General features: G+C 32.4%; 1 protein-coding gene across 4 annotated transcripts in view; it reads right to left on the reverse strand.

Annotated features, from left to right (window-relative positions):
* Positions 1–15,091, reverse strand: part of LOC145662003 (uncharacterized) — a 202,782-nt gene extending 187,691 nt beyond the window's left edge. For all 4 annotated transcript variants that reach the window (XM_081727341.1, XM_081727340.1, XM_081727339.1 and 1 more), the window contains exons 1-3: positions 14,999–15,091; positions 11,998–12,045; positions 3,879–3,929 (exon numbers count right to left, since the gene is read on the reverse strand). In XM_081727341.1, coding sequence (XP_081583467.1) covers positions 3,879–3,929; positions 11,998–12,045; positions 14,999–15,049 — 150 coding nt within the window. In that variant the 5' untranslated portion in view covers positions 15,050–15,091. The remainder of the gene's footprint in view (positions 1–3,878; positions 3,930–11,997; positions 12,046–14,998) is intronic.
* Positions 15,092–19,787: the final 4,696 nt, after the last annotated feature.

Consider the following 19,787-nt stretch of genomic DNA (forward strand, 5'->3'; position numbering starts at 1 on the left):
TTATATGGACATCTACCGTTCAAGTTTCAGTAAAACGCAAGTGGCGAACAATGTTTCGATTTTTGTTTCACTTGCATATGTACAATGTACTATATTTCGCAAAATTTGGGAGCGTTTTTTCACTTTTTAGCCACATGAAAATATAGTTCCTTCTGCTGTATGTTTTTTTCAAAGGAAGTGTTGTAACAAGGAAGGAGTGGAATTTTTCGTGTATCTGCAATAAAGGATAAGTAATGGATAGTTCACGTAAAATGTATTTGGAGCAAGGCCAAAAATCGTGAGTCTGACCATGTGCAGCAGGAAGCAGAAGATGAAACTTTCACCACAGATTCAGAATGTGAAACAGAAAAAAATAATTGAAGACTTTTTAGGGAGTGACCCTTCAACGGATCAAACTTATGTATCAACCACCTACAGTTCCTCAGATTTAGGTTAGTTGTTACTTTTGCCTTTTTCTTCATTGTTAATGTAATTTGTTTCATTAACTAAACTGGTTAATATTGTTTATCAAAGTTTTCTTAATAATAATATTCCTTTAATACTTTCTTTAAAATTTAAAAGGATCTCGAATTTGTAGTCTGGAAACCATTTTTTACTTTTGTTTATACAAACACGGAAATTATTACGAATGCAGCTACTTAAAGTGAATTCCTTAGTGTCCGCAAGTAAAAAGAACAGCCATGTAAAGGAACTCCGATACACATTATCTAGTTGACTAGATAATTAATAGAAGAAAATAATTAAGTTCACCCTGTTGAACATGAATTAAGTAAATTGAAAGTAACGATTATCATTTAAAAAATTAGGTAAAACGAATTATGAATCGGATTACTTCACTCAGTACTTTAGTAAATCTTTGTATCTGATTACTTTCAATTTACTATAATTAATTTTGTATCGGACTACTTTACTCAATATACTTTGATTATTTGTAACAAGATAAATTTTGATTGCAAATTATTAGTTATTTTTTAATATAATTGGAACGTAATAATGAATGTAAAACTTACAAATTGAAATTAATAATTTGAAATCAAGAAACAATCAATGCAGTAAAATTGCAATGCTTTTTACAATATATAGTGTAGAAAGTATGTATTTTTTGAAATTTATCTTATAATTTCAGATGACCATGTACCTGATGTTAACATTCCAACTACATATAAGAAAAGTACAACCACAAAGCGGAAAAAGGTGGCCGGGCAAATGGAAAAGCATTGCCAAGGCGAGGAGGGTAGCTGGTGAAGAAGGTAAGGTTGTTACTTATAAAAAATTAGGTCTTCCTGTAACTGCAGGAAGAGATGTCACAAGTCATGACTAACTATACATCAGAAATTCTTAGATAAGACGTTTGATTGGAATCAGAAAGATAGCTTTATAGCGTCAACAGTGAAGGCGAAACAAGTTGAACGATATCGGCAGAGAAATAAGCTGCAAGAAAGAAGAAGAAAACAATATTACGTATACACGTTGCCAGTGAGTGAGTCTGAAATGGTGGCAGTTTGTAAAAAGATGTATTTAAACACAATAAGCATTACTGAAAAGAAAGTGAGAGTGCTCATGGAAAAGAAAGCATTGTCCAGAAGTCCTATTATTCCAGCTGATAGGAGAAAGAACCATCCTCCAACAAACAAGATAGTTTCTCATATGAGGGAAAAGGTAATTGACAATTTTAATTCATTTCCTTGTTATGAAAGTCATTACTCCCGAGCAAGATCAAATAGAAAATATCTAAGCCCTGATCTTAACATTAATCACATGTATAATTTGTTTGTTGACATATGTAAAAGTGAATGAATTCTAGAACAAATATCAAAATTGAGTTACTACCGACATATATCCAAGACAGAATTTAATTTGTCCTTCAAGATACTGTATAAGGATACCTGTGATGATTGCGACAAATTCAAAAAAATGTTAGTAATTCAAGGAAACTTGACGAAAAGGTATCACTTAAGACTCAATGAGACAAACATTTAACTGAAGCAGAGAACAGGTATGCAGGAAAAGAGGAAGACAAAATAAGAAGCAAACTGCCTGAGTCACATGAGATTGTGGTTATTGTTGATCTACAAAAATGTTTACCTACCCCTAACCTGAGTAATGCACAATCATTTTATCTGCGAAAACTTTGGATACTAAATCTTACTATTGAAGATGTTAAAGCCCAGGAAAACCATTGCATGATTTGGGATGAATCAATTGCAGGGAGGGAACGAGATAGCATTGTACATTGTAAAATAGGCCCAATGTTAGCCAAATGAATTGAAATTCATTAATGTCTGCTGTAGTAACTGCGCCTTACAAAATAGAAGCATCATGCTTATTTTATCTTACTTTTGTTTGCTACATATTCACCCAACTTCGGAAACAATTAATCGCAAATATTTGTTCCATGGGCACACTCACATGGAAACAGACTCTGTACATGCAGTGGTTGAAAGAAAGAAGAAAACCTTACCCACTATGTCTTTCATAGCTAGACATGACTGGGTCCAACTGATAAGATCATGTGAGAAAGAGAAACTGTACAATGTTACCTTCAAGATTTTCAAGACAACATTTTTTTACCAAAATCAGGCTCATCTCCCTTTATTTCTAGAAAGAAGAACAGTAATGAAGAACAAGTTCTGCTGTGAAAAATTGTACATTTACAAGTTTCAAATTACACCTTCAGTATCATGAAATACAAAGCCAATTTCCAGAAGGATTTTAAAAAAAATTGACTTCAGAAGAAACCCAACAAGATCTTTGATTTCACCAGAAAATATCCACCATGTAAGGAAACCTAAAGACCTATCAGTACTTCCAAATACAATGACCTTATGAAGATGTTTCACTAAATCCAGCACAGCTTTCACAGATTCTTCAGATTCCTTTCCCACTCAGGAGAAATTGCGGAATTCCCAGAAAGTGACAGCAATGAAACAGGTAATGACAAGTCGTAATAGGTAATAACATTTGATTCAACTAATAATTCATTACCTAACTCTAACGTAGCAGTGTTCATGCAGAAACAAACTCTAAGAAAAGAGTAAACTGTTGTAATCAATTTTTGTACTTTTTTCATGTTGTAATCCATTTTTGTATTGTGTTTCATGCTGAAATCCAACTTTAAATTGTGTTTCATGTTGTAATCCGTTTTTAAACTGTTTGTATTGTTTTTCATGCTGTCACCAATTTTTTTATTGCTTTTCATGTTGTAATCCATTTCTGTATTGTTTTTCATGTTGTAATCCATTTTTGTATTGTTTTCAAAAATTGTTTCAAAATATGTTATTGGACACCGCCGAATGAGATGAAAGCAGGATAAAAACTGATGTCAATTAATTCTAATAATAATACTAAAACTGGCATTGTTATTAATACAACCCAGACATAAAGGTACTTTTCATATCTCTTAAAATAAATAGGTGCTTATTTTAAATGTGTAAAACATTCCAACATCAATAGAAATGTTAAATTAATATAAAGTTCACACTTTGATTTCGTTTTTTGCTTCTCCTGAAAAACTTGATTTTCTGACAATCGCTATTAGGGAAATAAGGGCAAGCTATACTTCTTGTCTTACCCTGGTGTCAGGAATCACCTCCCAAACGTTGTCGGTATTGTTGTGAAACACCCTGTGTATGCCCTTATACGAATAACTGAGTACTAACATTTCTATATTATGACATCTTAATTTCTTTAAATTTTAAAATATACATTACTTCGTAGGTAAATATTACAATAATAATATTGCAATACAATCTGTTCTATTGGACTACAGAAAACATCATTTCTATAAAACTAATTTCTTGAATTAAACACATTTCGTAATTTTGAACTTTCTAATGTAAAAATGTTAAATTTTAATGAATACCGTAAGTTATACTTACTAGTATTTTAGCTGCCACTACGCCCTGGGTCTGACCCATGTTTACGATCGCCTGTAATTAATAGTAAAGTATTATTATATTACTATATATTATTTTATTAATATAGATAATAAATAACGTTAAAATTAATATACAAGCAATTCTAAAATCTAATTAATAAAAGGTTAATCAATTCGTGTTCATAAACAATACTAGAATTATAACTAATATATTTCACCAAAGTAAGCATAGCAATTGTTGGATCATCTGGAAGATAATGGTATACCAAACAAGTTTTATACGAAGACGTTCTTTGAATGGATCACTTTTTTCGATATGGCCAGCATTCACGTTGTATTCTTGCATATCCAAGGACCACTTTAAAATACTCACAACACATTTTATCCTACAATTTCTCAAGTACCAGTACTGACGTTTCTATCGAAACACTCGAAACATGCCATCAAACCATATAGGTTCCGCCAAGAATAATACATGAATCCCAAACGTCAAGCTCGCATACTTATACATATATAGATTGCTCTGACCGACGCTCAGACTGGCTCTTTTTCTGTGTCATGGGAGAGTTTCAAACTACGTAAATTCAATACTCGAAAGTCAAGTAGTTCATGTGTATCTACTGATTTCTACTGAGGAATAATGACAAATATTAATTACATTCCCCTGACATTGAACTTATACATCATGATGATATTACTCGCTATATCCTAATCTTTTTTAGTAAACGGTTAGGATAAGGTTAAAACACTTTTTATGTAAATCATTATTAAAAATTATTTTTGCGCGAACTCATCTTTCTGCAGCTAAACAATAAAGAAATGATTGCAAATATTCATAGGAAATTCGTATTTAGTAATCAATTATTATGTACAAGTTTTCATAATGAAACACAATAAACTGTTAAAATTTACTGAGAGCTAAAGAGGACACAAAACAAGGAAACAATCTTCATTTAGAGTTGTGTCATTAAATGGAATTTAGAACAGCAGAATATTTCATTTTGCGAATGATGAGTGAAAATATGCAATGCGGATAATTACATATTTTAGCGGTATAATGCCTGTATAATTTTACCTCCAACTTACGGAAGAATGCATTACAGACCGATCTTAAATGATTCATTTTATTAACTATTACAGCGCTAGAAATAATAATTAAATTTAATTAACTGGACTTAATGTAAATGCCACGATGATATTTCATCGATAAAAGTAATAAGAGCATCATAAAACAAAGATACATTTTTAGTACAGCATTAAACATAATAAAACAAGTATTAAGATATATCGTTAGTACATTCGTTGAAAAGAACCTGTATTCCTGAGGATACAAGAAGTATCAGGCAGAATAGAAGCAATGAAGGTAAAATTCTTATGTAATATCAAAGAAATAGTCATTGGAAGAAAGTAATGACAAATATGGAGTTTCAGATATTTTCTATGAGCATCAAATGGCAAACAAATAACATACTATTATTGTGTATTATGTAACGAACCCTTACAATAAATACATAATTGTATTCAAAAGACAGAGTAGAACTATTATTGTAAAAATTTCTATTTCAGCTGTTTAAATAATGTTTGTATAGAATTTAAAACCAAGAGAGTTAAGTGAACCTGATTGAGTTTCCGATAAGCCTTTAGTTATTTTATAATGCCTAAATTTTCCTTGCTAAAACTTATTACGTTGAATAATCACTTGCTCTTATCCAAACTTGCAAAACAAGTATTCCATCGTTCATTTAATGAGGGGAATAGGGTCTCAATGGTAAAAATATCTCCGTCATATAAAAGGTATTTGGTTTAATGTGATTTTGAAGGTAATCGGTATTATGTACTTCAACTATGATGAAATTCTTCCGTTTCCCAGTTCATTCTCATTCTACCAATTCGTTGAGCCACTTTGCTTTAATTAAAATATCCATGTCCTCTAGTAAATCCATGCGGACATAAGTCTGAGACCTTAAAGTAGAATGTTAATATATATTCAGTACTTTAATATAAACACCATCGTAAATATGAGGTGTAATAGACAGATATTATCTTATAGAATACTGCAAAACATAGAACAGGGACACGCTTTCCTTCAATTGTGATTAAGTACTTTTATGAATCACTGTGGTTTTGGTTGTAAGAATAAGTTTAAAAATGAACATTGGAGATTGCTAAATGTATTATCTTTTCTGGAAATACGTAAGCACATGTATAGTTATGAAAATTCTAATATGTTTTCATTTTCACGTATTGACATAATATTTCTTTGAAGAACATAAAACTGATATAATATTAACGGTTGATACATTGTGTAGCATTACGAAATGGTTCTGACAATTGCACAATTGAGTAGAAATTTACTATGACAAGGTTGTAACATCGTATTACATGCTTCCTTATAAATTTATGAAGTAGTATGTGTTATCCAGTATTAAGTATACTGTCAAATATTTGCACTTAATGTGCAATTTTTAGTGTTATATTGGGTGATTTGTTGTAATCTCAGATTTTTTCCTAATGGTGCCTACCGTTCGTCAGCAATCCTTCCTTTGGTATTTAAAATATGGCGGTTGTCCTCTGATGTATTCAACTGTGTCAACTAGCAACCTCTGCTGTCTGCTTCTTTCGCATACCGTTGCCTGTGTTACAGAATACTCTTCATACACATGAAAAGATGCTGTATGCAACTATATGTTCTGGAACTTTTAATGTGAAATATTTTTACATTATAATTATGTTATGCTTGATGATGGGATATATGTATATATGTATACAAACATAAACGATATGTATATAAACGATGAAAGTGGCTTCCTCTCAGACATATTGGCGCCCGAAATCGGTAAAATCAAACTTTCAAATCTCTAGATCGAAAATACCCAAACTAGAAAACACTACTAGCAATAGAAATGAGTGGTCAAAAAGTTACCGTATCTCTTTTGGGACGGGAGATACGAGTTTGATTGTCGGCTAGAAAACGTGTTGTTCTGATTCCATTTTAAGGTGTGAGACCTTATCTCATATATAATAGCTGCTTAGTTCACAGCAGACCCGATTGACGTGGAGGGTTTTCTTTGGCTAGCTCTAAAAAAAATTAAACATGAACTCAAAGCTGTATATTTAAGAGATACAATGCTCACGACTTTTTGTTAGTTGCGCACGGAGTTTCCCAATTGTAAGCGATTCCCGGGAATTCTGAGAAGGAAAATAGATGAAAATGCGCAAATACACAAAAAAATGCAATTAACGAAATTTACTTCGAGTAAGATATGCTTATATTTATCCGAATCAAAATTATGTCTGGGCTGTCGTGGCTCAATAATAGAGCATTCACCTCTGGTGCGTGGGGTCCCGATTTCAAACCGTGCTCCCGTCCAGTGAACTTTGTGGTGGACAAATACTATCTGCTTGGGTTTGCTCGGAAATTTCCCGTTTCTTTCCACTTTCTTCATTCCACCATTTTATTCATTTCATTTTATTACCGTCTCCTTTGTGCTATCCGGCATAATCGTCGAACATAAAACTCAAAGATTTCATTTTTTACATTTCATTTTCCAAAAGGTGTTAATTACTTTGTTTAAAAAGTTAACTGCTAAGTATTATACGCGTACAACATTTGCACCATGACCTCCAAGTAAGAGATTATATGGAAATATTACTACATAAATATTGCAATTCAGAAATAATGTCATATGTTAATAAAATAAAGCAACTCCTACCGTCAAAACCTAGAACATTGGCGTAGCCAAAGAAGATAAATTGTTCAAATTACTTTAAAAACTAATTATAAAAACTGTTGTTTATAAAGAGCATTTTCTTGACACTCTACTCGAAACCAGACACGTTTTCTGAAAAGGAAATTAGAAAACCATCGTTTTGTGTAGATTAGTTCCATTGTCTAATCTGCTGATATATAACGAATGCTACCTTCACAAGTTTCTTAAAAATAAGATATTATAACAAAACTATTGTTAGTGTACATTGAAATGCTACCTTCACCAGTTACTTAAAAATAACATATTATAAGAAAACTATTTTTAGTGTATATTGAAGTATAGTGTATAGTGTGCGAGTATCCTATTTGTTAGACCCAGATATTGCATGGAATATTCTTTGAAAAATCTCATTAATAATCTGGTATGTAGTGCCCAAGTCTTAGTTGCAAATACAGGCGGTTCGATTGCTCGTTGAAGATTGTGAGTAATTTGAACGAAAATTCTGTTGTTCGCATTCTACCTTAAATTACAAATCAACTCTTTATAATGCATTATAGACAGAAAGAGATATTACTCAACAAACAATATCTACTCAATAACTAAAAATGAAACAAACCATTATTATACTTAAGAAAAATTCTATTTTACAAAGATAGAAGATGTAGAATTTTAAACCCATTCCAATAAACCATAGGTGCGTATAACTTGATTGTTTCTAGGCTGCCTTTATGTTTGTAGTTAATCTTATATCGTACTAATACTGTTTCATTTTATCCTTTGAGCAACTAGACAAGCGAAAACGGCGATTCCTGAGGGATATGCAATGAACTCTTAAACGATAATACCTGACCGGTTTAACTTATAAAGATGCGAGTGAAGAGAATAAAAGGAGAATATTAAAAAAAATGATATTAACCTTATGACGCCAACCTTTCAAAGACTACGTTACCTCCAACAAAAACATTGTTAGTAGGCCCTTTTTGGCTCTATGTTAGGTTTTATTTTATTATATTATTAAATAAAGATGTTTTGTTTTATTTACTATAAAATAGTACATATATATATATATATATATATATATATATATATATATATATATATATATATATATATATATATATATATATATATAGCGAGAGAGAGAGAGAGAGATAGATAGATAGATAGATAGATAGATAGGTGTAGATATTGTGGAACATTTGTGTACTGTGATACATTCTACTAAAAAGTTTCTATATACCACATTTTCTTTACTTTAACGTATTTTTTTTATCCCTGACAGATTTCAAACATTTCCCTGTGGATGTCCTTTTTGCACCTTCTCATTTTACCAACAACTGTAGTTATCCGAAGACGAGACTCTCGGCGATCCCTGTCCTGTGCTTGTCAAAGTAAATGTCCATAGCTTATTTAACCATGGCTTTACAAGTCACTTCAACAGGTCTTTTGCATTGCCTTATTCATGCCCTACGTGCTAACAAACATATATGTTGTCTCTGAATGAATATGATGTTTCAGTATTGCACACTCAGTAAATGTTTATACCGTATTTCACTAGCATATGTGGAATGAAAACACTCTAAAAAAAATTATCTAAATGTAGGTTTGAGCAACTGATCCATAGTTTAAAAATTCCAGATCTGTACAAATCATGGAAATTAGAACTATTTCCCAAAGTTCACCGAAATCTTGTGTGTTTTCAGTTTCTCTTGACGAGTTTCAAATTTATGAAACCAGCAAAGGTAAGGAGACAGCTAAAACGATCCAGCGACGTTGTTGCTTGGAATATTGGACGTCCATTTTCACTTGGCCACAATTCATTCAAGTATTCGCCTATCGGTTTTGGCACTAGGGCCAAAATAATTAAGTCTATGAATGCATATATTTCAGTTTCGTCGCTTTCTGTGTTTTACTCTTTACTTTCTTAACATAGATTCGAGCCTCTGTTTCCTCCACAATTAGATTTGCTAAATCTGTAGTTTGAAAACTTTGAAGGCACGTCGCTCATTCTGAATAGTTAATTCCGCTGCTTTGAAGCGCTTGATTCCTTGACAACATTTGTTGCAAACGTCTGGTGTTCTGATGGGTTCTGTGCACTTGAGTTTCTTCCGTGTGGAGCTGTAAATTCTGTAGCCTTTGTTCCGCGTTCTGTTGACATGTCTAAAATTCGGCTAGAACGAACGGGTTATAATCAAAAAAACAGGTCTACGTCACATTCATTTGAGCTAGAAGTAGTTAGGTTTCCTTTCCTTTCTACAGACAATTCACGTTCATACTCGTAATGGCTGTCGTCCGATTCTACCTGATTTGTCTCGCTGTCAGTTACTTACAACGTACGCAGAACGCTTTCCTTAGGCAGTCCTAGACGAAACAGTGCAAATAAATAGCCGAACTTTCCAAACGAACTTTTGTTTTGAAATGCATCGTCTTCTCTATATTTATATAGAGCAATATACTCCGGTAACTTTGAAATACAAATAAAATTTAAACATTTCTGTACAAATATTATACAGGAAGTACACATTTTGTTAAAGAGAATATATCTGTTTCAAAAATATGTGTATAGTAACATCCAGTAATGTATTCAAATTGTAATAGATTAATAACACAAAGTTCGTGATTTCATCTTCTGACATTTTTAAGACAACACAACTCACTTGTCAGAAAAATAATTATTTACTGTTATTTACGTTGTTATTCTTAGGAATTACTAATAAGCAAGCTTTATTTATCTGTCTGCGGATATGGGAGCATGGGAATCCATATCGTCCGTACGGACCCCAGGTGTGCTCAATACGATTTGGTTCTTAAATGTTGTTACAATTTTTTTAAAGAAAAGCGTACAAGTAAATTGTTATGACTGAATTGAAAACATCTTAAAAGATGTCCTGAGTCAGGGATAAGAATATGACACAAACAGAGAAAAAATTTGAATATAATGAAACTTGGGATCCGCATGTATACCAACTTACATGCATTATATTCTATATTTGTAAAGGATGTCTAAAGTGTGAGTAACGAATAATGTTAGGTTCCTTTTATGCGAACTGTAAATCATATGATAATTTATAAGTGAGACAAAATGTAATTTTTGTAACTACTCGAATTTGAGAATATTCTGGAAATCTATGTACAAACAAAAAGAAAATTGCATTCTATTACTAAATTATGATTTCAAAATAAAATTCGCTTCTTTAACTCTAGTATATTTATTACTTTGTATGCAGGGGATTCTTTAAAATGTACATTCTGAACGGCATTATGTTTTTTTATTATTTTATTACATTTAGAAAGTATATATAAATGTACATTTACAATAAGTTTTATGTAAAGACTAAATGCTGGAAAACATTTAGTATAGAAATTCCACATTATTTTACACCACTAAACTGTGTAAATTTATATGTAAATTGATTTTCTAAACTTGACCCTACTACTGGTTTTATAAGCATATTAAGTTTTATTAAGAAATTATGCTCGGCAGCTGCTACAAAATATACATAAGCTGTCGTAAAGTAGCCAGTGTATGGAATGGCATGTTTGAAGAGTCTTCAGTTGAGATACACTGCGTGCTTTTATTAGTGCCTTCTTACAGTGCATCATTCGAATCTCTAATTTATGAAGATGATCTATTGCGAAAATATTCACGGCATTACAGAAAGTCACCAACAATGATTGGTACATAAATGCACACGTAAAAGAAACAAATAAAAACTAATTAGCACAGGTCAGGAAACACAGGTACTATTGAAACGTCTTGATTAGGTGCCCTGATTTTGATATCTTAATACTAAGTTTCAAAAATACATGTATTTACAACTATACATATTTATTTTGTTAATATCTTATTTTCTCTCAAAAAGCGGTAAGTATAGGCCAAAATCTGGTTCTTCGTATGCGATATCAAAGTGTGGATCATCACTCTCATTTCCGCATAATTCGGCAGATTCTGTACAATGAATCATTTCCACCTCTTCTCGTCATTTCTCTACATGTACTTTCCCGAATGTGTCTGAATTAACAAGCAGCTCTTCTTATATATATATATATATATATATATATATATATATATATATATATATATATATATATATATATATATATATATATATATATATATATATATAATTAATTAATTTTACCTACTCGTTCAGCTGTTAATCGGTTTATTTTCTTAGAGTATCTATATTTCCAACAAAATATTCAGTTCTTATTAATTTTTCCATATCTCTTCAGCTAGACTTGTGTGGTTATGAAAGCCACGGCTTCAATTTACTTTGATTATGTAATTTAATCGGGGAGTATAGTATAAATCATATAAGATATTGAAACGCCTTTTTGTCATTTTCGCTTCAAACGAATGCAATTACATTAAACTAATAATAGAACAGAAGTTCAATTTATAGTTACCCTTCTTGAACCAAGTTGGGATTCATCTAAGGCCTGAGAAACCCATGCCTGAAAAGAAAACAAAAAAACATTTTTAATACGTACATTGAATGGTTTCATTGGTTGGTTGAATTGGAGTTCAGCATTCTTATTACAATGATTCCTTAAAATGTCGTTTTATGGCTATAGGTAGGGTCCGATCTCACAAAAGTTCTCATCAGGGATAGAACTCTTACTCTTTGTATTGAAAGAGCACACAGTAATCATATAGTCACAAGGGAGTTTCAAAATCAGTTCCATTGTATTGTATGAAGCTATATTAGTCAACTATAGCTTAGGTAATAAATGTAATTCTAACTTATGTATTCCAGAAGCAACTGGTAATTAAATAGAAAATATGGTGGTCACCTTCTTCAACCAACTAGGAATTGCTCCTGTCTATATCTTGGTAGTTTGTGAATTGACTAAATAACTTTATACTAATAGTATAAAAATCAACACTATGATGGTAACGTCAAAAAGAGCTAGCACCGAAGATAACGATTGCTAAGGTATTCTTATTAATACTATAATATTTTACTGAAAATAACAGCAGGTTGCTTTTCCACAGGTATAGGTAATAATTGAATAATAATTATGGCAAAAGTGAAACTAATATTAAGGGAGTATGGCTGGAAATTACAAAGATAGCTGTTTCCGATAGCATAGTGAAATATATGTCAAATCCTTAAACTATCTTCCTGAAACAGATATTCTACTAGTTTCAGTTTAATGCTGAAATACACAATTGAAAACCAAACACCAATTTTATGAAAACATCACACTATTTGAATCCTATATGATGCTATTGTTTTGGATAGATTTGATACGATTATTTACATTTATTATTAAACATGGGTATGATTATTTAATATAAAATATACGAAAATTATCCAACTTGGTCACTTATATTTTGGCTTAATGCAGTGTTATGTATTTTACTATTTTCACTCAACCCATATTTCACGATAGACGAAACTCACTATTCACAAGAGGTCCTGCACTTGATCCGGTGTAGTTGATGACTGCATAGCTAATAATATAAAATCAATGCTCATAATAAAAGCTTTCCAAACAAACTATCCTACATGGAAGAGTGCTGTATTGCAATGTCATGTCGCATACTGGATTATAGTGGGTTCTGACTATTTTTTTTCTACACATGATTGACAGTATTCTTCTCTAATATTAATGAAACTATGTGAACTCAAAATACGTTTTCGAAAACGCAAAAGAAATGTGAATACATGTTTCAAATAGCAACATAAAATAAAATTATAAATGTAACTGAGAAGAAACATTTGAATCCGTATGTCACTAGAAACGTTGTGCATACAGCCTCTATGATAAAAGTGTAATTTTCCTCACAAAATACTCACATATTTCAATACAGAGGCTGATTTCAATACAGAGCTGACTAGCGACAAGTATTATACTAGAACAAGCTGACACGAATGCGAAGAAACGAAATCGTGTCGTATTACGGTGTTAACAGTTTTTATATTTCGAACTATTGAGTCTGACAGACTCAGCGTTCCCACTTCAGGGCTCAGTCTCAGAAACATAAGGGGTAAGATGGGGTCAATTCACGTAGAATTCTTACACCAAATTTAATTTTCCAAATTTGAAATTGAATTGAAAGATTATATCCAATTTTTCAGTGATATAAGTAACATTAAAAGGAGCTGATATTCTCGGAGACAATATTTCTTCCACTACTGGTGCTACAGGTTCAGTTTCGAAAAAGATTGAAAAATATTGAAGTTATGGTGTGTTATTACCTATGTCATTTCCTTAGAATATAGTCTTGAAAAGAGTAAAGGATAGATAGATATAGTTTTAACTCAGAATTAAAAACAATTTAATATGATATTATATTTAACAATATCAATAAGATTTTACTTACTTCTGCAATTGTCTTTTCAATATGAACTACATCCCATCAGTATTTATATCAAAATTAAAATCCTTCTTTCCGAAAGAACTAAAGGAATTATATATATATTTGCAAAATATGTCTCAATATTAAGAAATGTTGAAAAAACTTAATATCAAAAACAAATTTGAATTTCAACTTTTATGTTCCAACTGTACAAGGCAAAAGATCCCTTTAATTGTTACTACTTAATTTTGGTAAATAATTTCTGCGAAAATCTTCGATACATTACTGGCCTCTTAAAACAATCTGTAGTGTATAAAAAAAACTCATCATAAAAACTCTGCAAATTTCAGCAACTACTATTTAGAGAAATAAAAATCAGTATTAGCACCATATCCCCCCTCTTTAAGCACAAGTTCATAGATTACATGGACAGAAAGAAGTAGCGACAAAAAATAATTATGAAACACATGTTGTAAAGCTTTGCAAACCGGCATTGAAATTAATATAATTTATTAATTTAATATAAGTTGTTGAATGTCCGTTCCTCGCACAGAAACGAATAAGGAATTTTGTGAAATTTTTGACCCAGCTTCTAAGTTAGGATACAGATTTCAATCAAAATGTAGTGACAAAACCTTACATTCCTTCATATATTATGAGCATCTTTTAATTCCTTAGATACACCAAACAATTAAAGTGGCACTATGGAATCTTCCCCGAAGTCCCTTTCCCTGATACGATCCCCAAACAGGATAAATGTCACTTTTAGATATCCGAATGCTAATCGTTCACATCACATAAATCATATTTTTGTACTGTCATTAGATTTTGTAATACAATTAGTACAATTGGAATATGTTCCAGATGTCGAATTTATGTTATAATAGCGGCATCTCCTTTCAGACTGAAAAAGACAAAGAGGTGCCATAGAGAAAACTATATTTTCGTCTTCATATAAGTAAGTCATCAAAGTATTAGTAGAAAATCAATAATCATGAGATAAAGATATCGAAATAACCAATACAAACACGCCGAAATATGTTACGACATGTTTATGAAAGCCGTTATTGAATTTATAAAGAAATATTTGTTGAAACAAACCTCCGCAAACAGAAGGAAAATAATTCCAAGTAGGTATCTCGCAGCAGCCATCTTGCTCCTCTATTTTGACGGTAGTGAGATACAACCACCCACAAGAATGTCTTGTATATATACCTCTAATCAATGACGTAATCCAAATTTTCATTCGCGCCCTATTAAAATTTTGCTGAATTGGATTAGTCAATTTAATGGTCTGGAACAATGACATTTTCCTTATATTTGATTGACTAATTCGAATTCATCATCATCATTACATAGTTGATTATTTTACTGTATCAAGTGATACGAAGACCACCGTAGGAACAAGTATCTTGTTCTAAAAGTTAATTAGTTGCAACGTTGTGTAATGTGCTGACATGGTATACTAAAAGCAATACATTTTACTTCTGCAGGAACTTATGGAAAGAGTTGGGAGGAGTAATTATGAGAAACACAAATGCCCTAAAAGTGATAACTAGTTGTCAGGTTAATTTACGTACAACAATAGATTTACAGGCCTTTCAAAAGTGGTAAACAACTTAATATTTAAGATTACTCTATTTGATGTTCTTAGAGATCAATTAAAGTTGTTTATCGCGCTAACAGATATTGCACGAAAATCAAGAAATGAAATATGAGAAAAACTACAATTTGTTGTGTCTCCTTCAAACATTTTAACATATTGTTCTGAGATGTACCACATGCACCACGTTATAAATAATAAATTTGTACTTTAACCTTTAAACGCCCTAGAAGGATTTTAACACAATCGCGGACTCTCACGTTAAATGCTCTGGCACCTCCCTAATTATCACAGAGTTGTGACTCATATACCGTCTGGATGCTTACGGACCTCAAATTCCAAAGGAATAACAATTGTGAAACTACCACCATATTCATGGATGAACAAGAAAAATACACTCGAAATCATTAAAAATAAGGCAAAATGGCTAAATTGTATTGGGAACAGATAACACAGGGCTACAAATTAAAAAAAAGTTCATATTGTTTTTTGATTAATAGGTGAACTTAATTCTTTGTTCCTAGCTGATTACGAATAATGAATTCGTTTTTCCCTGTCACGTAAGGTTTTGTTACAAATCAATGTCAAAATTTGGGCCTTCTTCCGTATCGAATACTGCTTTATTATACCTTATTTCTTATCTTCTATCAGAATAAAGAGCTTATTATGCTAAATAACTGAACATGTTTTGTTTAATGTGAATGTAGACAGACAAAGAAAAGAATATAAGATTCTCTACACATACAGATTATTTTATATATACATATAATATGGAAATATATACATAAATACATACGTTGTAAAATGTAAATTAACACAGTCATATAACATACTTATTTTTCACATCGTTTTAGCACGCGTTCTCTTATAAGCTTTCTTAATTTTCTTTTGATTTTCTTCTAAAGTTTCTCTGCGCAATGTGCAACAGTAGTCAGCCATCATGCTAACACTCCAAAGTGCCTGATACCTTTTCTCCATATCCCTCATGTCTTGGTGGAACCGTTCGCCTTGTTCCTCACTTAATTCTCCGAGATTTGGTGAAAAGTAATCAAGATAAAAATGCAAAAAATGCAACTTGAGATTCATGTTGCAACCCAGTTCTTGAAATTTAACTAACATATTCTGAACAACTTCTCTGTAACCAGCACTTTTGTGGTTCCCCAGCAAGTTCACCACCACGCTTTAAATGCTATAAAAGCATCCCTTTCAGCATTAGTCATTGTTGCCTCGAAGTTTTTATCCTTCATTAACTTCCTAAAGTCTGGGCCAGCGAAGACACCTTCTTTCACTTTGGCACATGAAAGTGAAGGATAATTTGTTGCATGTGAACTTGAAACATTCGCCTTCCTTGTCGAATGCCTTAACAAATTGTTTCATCAATCCTAATTTTATGTGAAGGGGAGGAAGTATAACTTTCTCAAGACTGACTAAATTTTGTTGAATGATGTTTTTTTGATCCCGCGTTCAGTGTTTTTCGTAATGGCCAGTGTTTCCTTCCCCAGTGGTCATTTCGTGCCCTAGTATCCCACTCGCAGATGTAACATGGTATTTTCGTATACCCACCTTGTTGCCCAAGTACAATGATCAAAATCTTCAAATCTCCACACACCACCCAACCATGTACTTCGTATTTAATAGGATGAGATAGAGAGCTATTGATGGTTACGTAAGAGAGGCGGATAGAAAGAAAATGAAAGATGAAGCGGAGATAAGAGAGTGGAAGCCGGAAGCGGTGAAGTTTAAACATGAGAGCTAAGTGCCAGACTTTATCAAAAGCTTTTTCGAGATCGAAAAGAATGAGGCAAGACGGACGTGCAGTATTATATTGATTCGTAATGAGATTTATGAGTCTGAGTAATTGGTCATTGATGCTAAAATTAGGACGGAAACCAGCCTGATGCACAGGTAACAGATTATGGGTAGTGAGATGAAGATGAAGTCTGATGACAATGATGCGTTCTAGGATTTTACTATATACGGAGGTTAGTTGAATCGGTCGGTAGGATGCAACAGAAGCTGGAGGTTTGTTAGGCTTTAGAAACATGAGGGTAGAGGAGGATTTCCAGTCTGGGGAAAAGTAGCCGGTACGGAGAAAGAACGTATATATATATATATAAGAAAGAAGGAGAAGAAGACAGTAAGGTGCTTCTTTGATGTGGGGGTACGTTATCCGATCCAGACCAGGAGCTGTATTCTTTTTGCGAGTTACAACAGATGAGATGTCAGCAGTAGAGATAGGAGCGGTAAGAGGATTATTACCTGGGAGGATGTGCGTTTCACTTGGTTGTAGATATGGTGCTGATTTTAAGATGTCAGTAGGATGCTTCCGGGGAAAGTCTGGTAAAAAGGGTTTGAATGTAGTTTACAGGTGGTCGGCAAAAGCGTTGGCTTTTTCTTCGTCTGTATGTAGCGGACAGCCGTTAATTAGCAATGGATAAGGCGACCGGGTAAGCTTGCCCGTTAGCATATTAAAACGCTTCCAGTACTTAGTTGGGTGGGAAGTTTCTGCTAAGGTGTTGCAAGTCTTTACCCAGTTACGGAGTTTATATGCCTTGACATAATTTCAGACTGTGCGCTGGAGCTTGCGATGATGTCGAAGAGCTTCTAAGTTCCCAGTGCGCTAATACTCACGGAAGAATTCACGGGAACGGTATATTAGAGGTAAGTAGCTTGGTGGTAAGCGAGGTTGATACCTGGTTAGTGCAGTGGTTGGTATGTGGAGGTCAGAAGCATGACGGATAGAGCTGGTGATGTCGGAAATACGATTATATAGATCAAAAATCTTATTCTTTTTGCGCAAAGGTAAATTTTGGTGTTTTTTGGTAATTTCTTCAAATGTTAGGCCATTTGGCGAAACGAAGACCCAAAGCGTGATATTTTTCGTTATTTTGCCATTAATTCGCATTTCGCTACGCAACCTTTGAGCCCTATTAAAATTTGATACTCGAAAATTTGTTTCTTTTCGCTTCACCCTATTACCCAATCATGTTCGTTTTTACGTGTCTCCCAACAAATTTAAACTTAACGAAAATGGAAGACGTGAAGCCAAAATTAGGGTAAAAACAAATCTAACTCCAAAAACCTCTGTCACTTAAAATTTACGAAGTGGGAGCAAAATCGCATAATGACATTAACTTGTGAACATGATTATAATCTTTTAAAAAGATAAGCCAGTTTCAAATACATATTAAAACGTTATTAATTTGCATATTTTCTGCAAGCAAAGAAATTGAAATTGCACAAAAATATGTAGTTAGTACGTATAAGTACATATTAAAATTTATATGTGAGAACTTAACACTAAAAAAACAATTATAATTTTCCAAGGTACTTCATATGAATGAGGAGATTTTAACTATTTAGTGAAAGATAAGTATTGAGTAATCATCACTCACACAATCTAATACGGTACTAAACTAAATTATCTACGTATTTCTTTAGATATTATTTTTATCATCATCAGTGCTCTTCAATCTGTAGTAATATATCGGCAAAGAAGCTATGCGAAAATTGGAATCGAGTTCACGTATATTTTTCACAAGGTTCGGTCATAAAAATATTAAGATGTGAAAGGGGCACTAAATTGTATTACGAACAGATAACACAGGGCTACAAATTAAAAAAAAAGTTCATATTGCTTTTGATTAATAGGTGAACTTAATTCTTTGTTCCTAGCTGATTACGAATAATGAATTCGTTTTTCCCTGTCACGTAAGGTTTTGTTACAAATCAATGTCAAAATTTGGGCCTTCTTCCGTATCGAATACTGCTTTATTATACCTTATTTCTTATCTTCTATCAGAATAAAGAGCTTATTATGCTAAATAACTGAACATGTTTTGTTTAATGTGAATGTAGACAGACAAAGAAAAGAATATAAGATTCTCTACACATACAGATTATTTTATATATACATATAATATGGAAATATATACATAAATACATACGTTGTAAAATGTAAATTAACACAGTCATATAACATACTTATTTTTCACATCGTTTTAGCACGCGTTCTCTTATAAGCTTTCTTAATTTTCTTTTGATTTTCTTCTAAAGTTTCTCTGCGCAATGTGCAACAGTAGTCAGCCATCATGCTAACACTCCAAAGTGCCTGATACCTTTTCTCCATATCCCTCATGTCTTGGTGGAACCGTTCGCCTTGTTCCTCACTTAATTCTCCGAGATTTGGTGAAAAGTAATCAAGATAAAAATGCAAAAAATGCAACTTGAGATTCATGTTGCAACCCAGTTCTTGAAATTTAACTAACATATTCTGAACAACTTCTC

This window comes from Thermobia domestica, chromosome 10 (assembly GCF_964235325.1).
Source record: "Thermobia domestica chromosome 10, izTheDome1.hap1.1, whole genome shotgun sequence".
NCBI lineage: Eukaryota > Metazoa > Arthropoda > Insecta > Zygentoma > Lepismatidae > Thermobia > Thermobia domestica.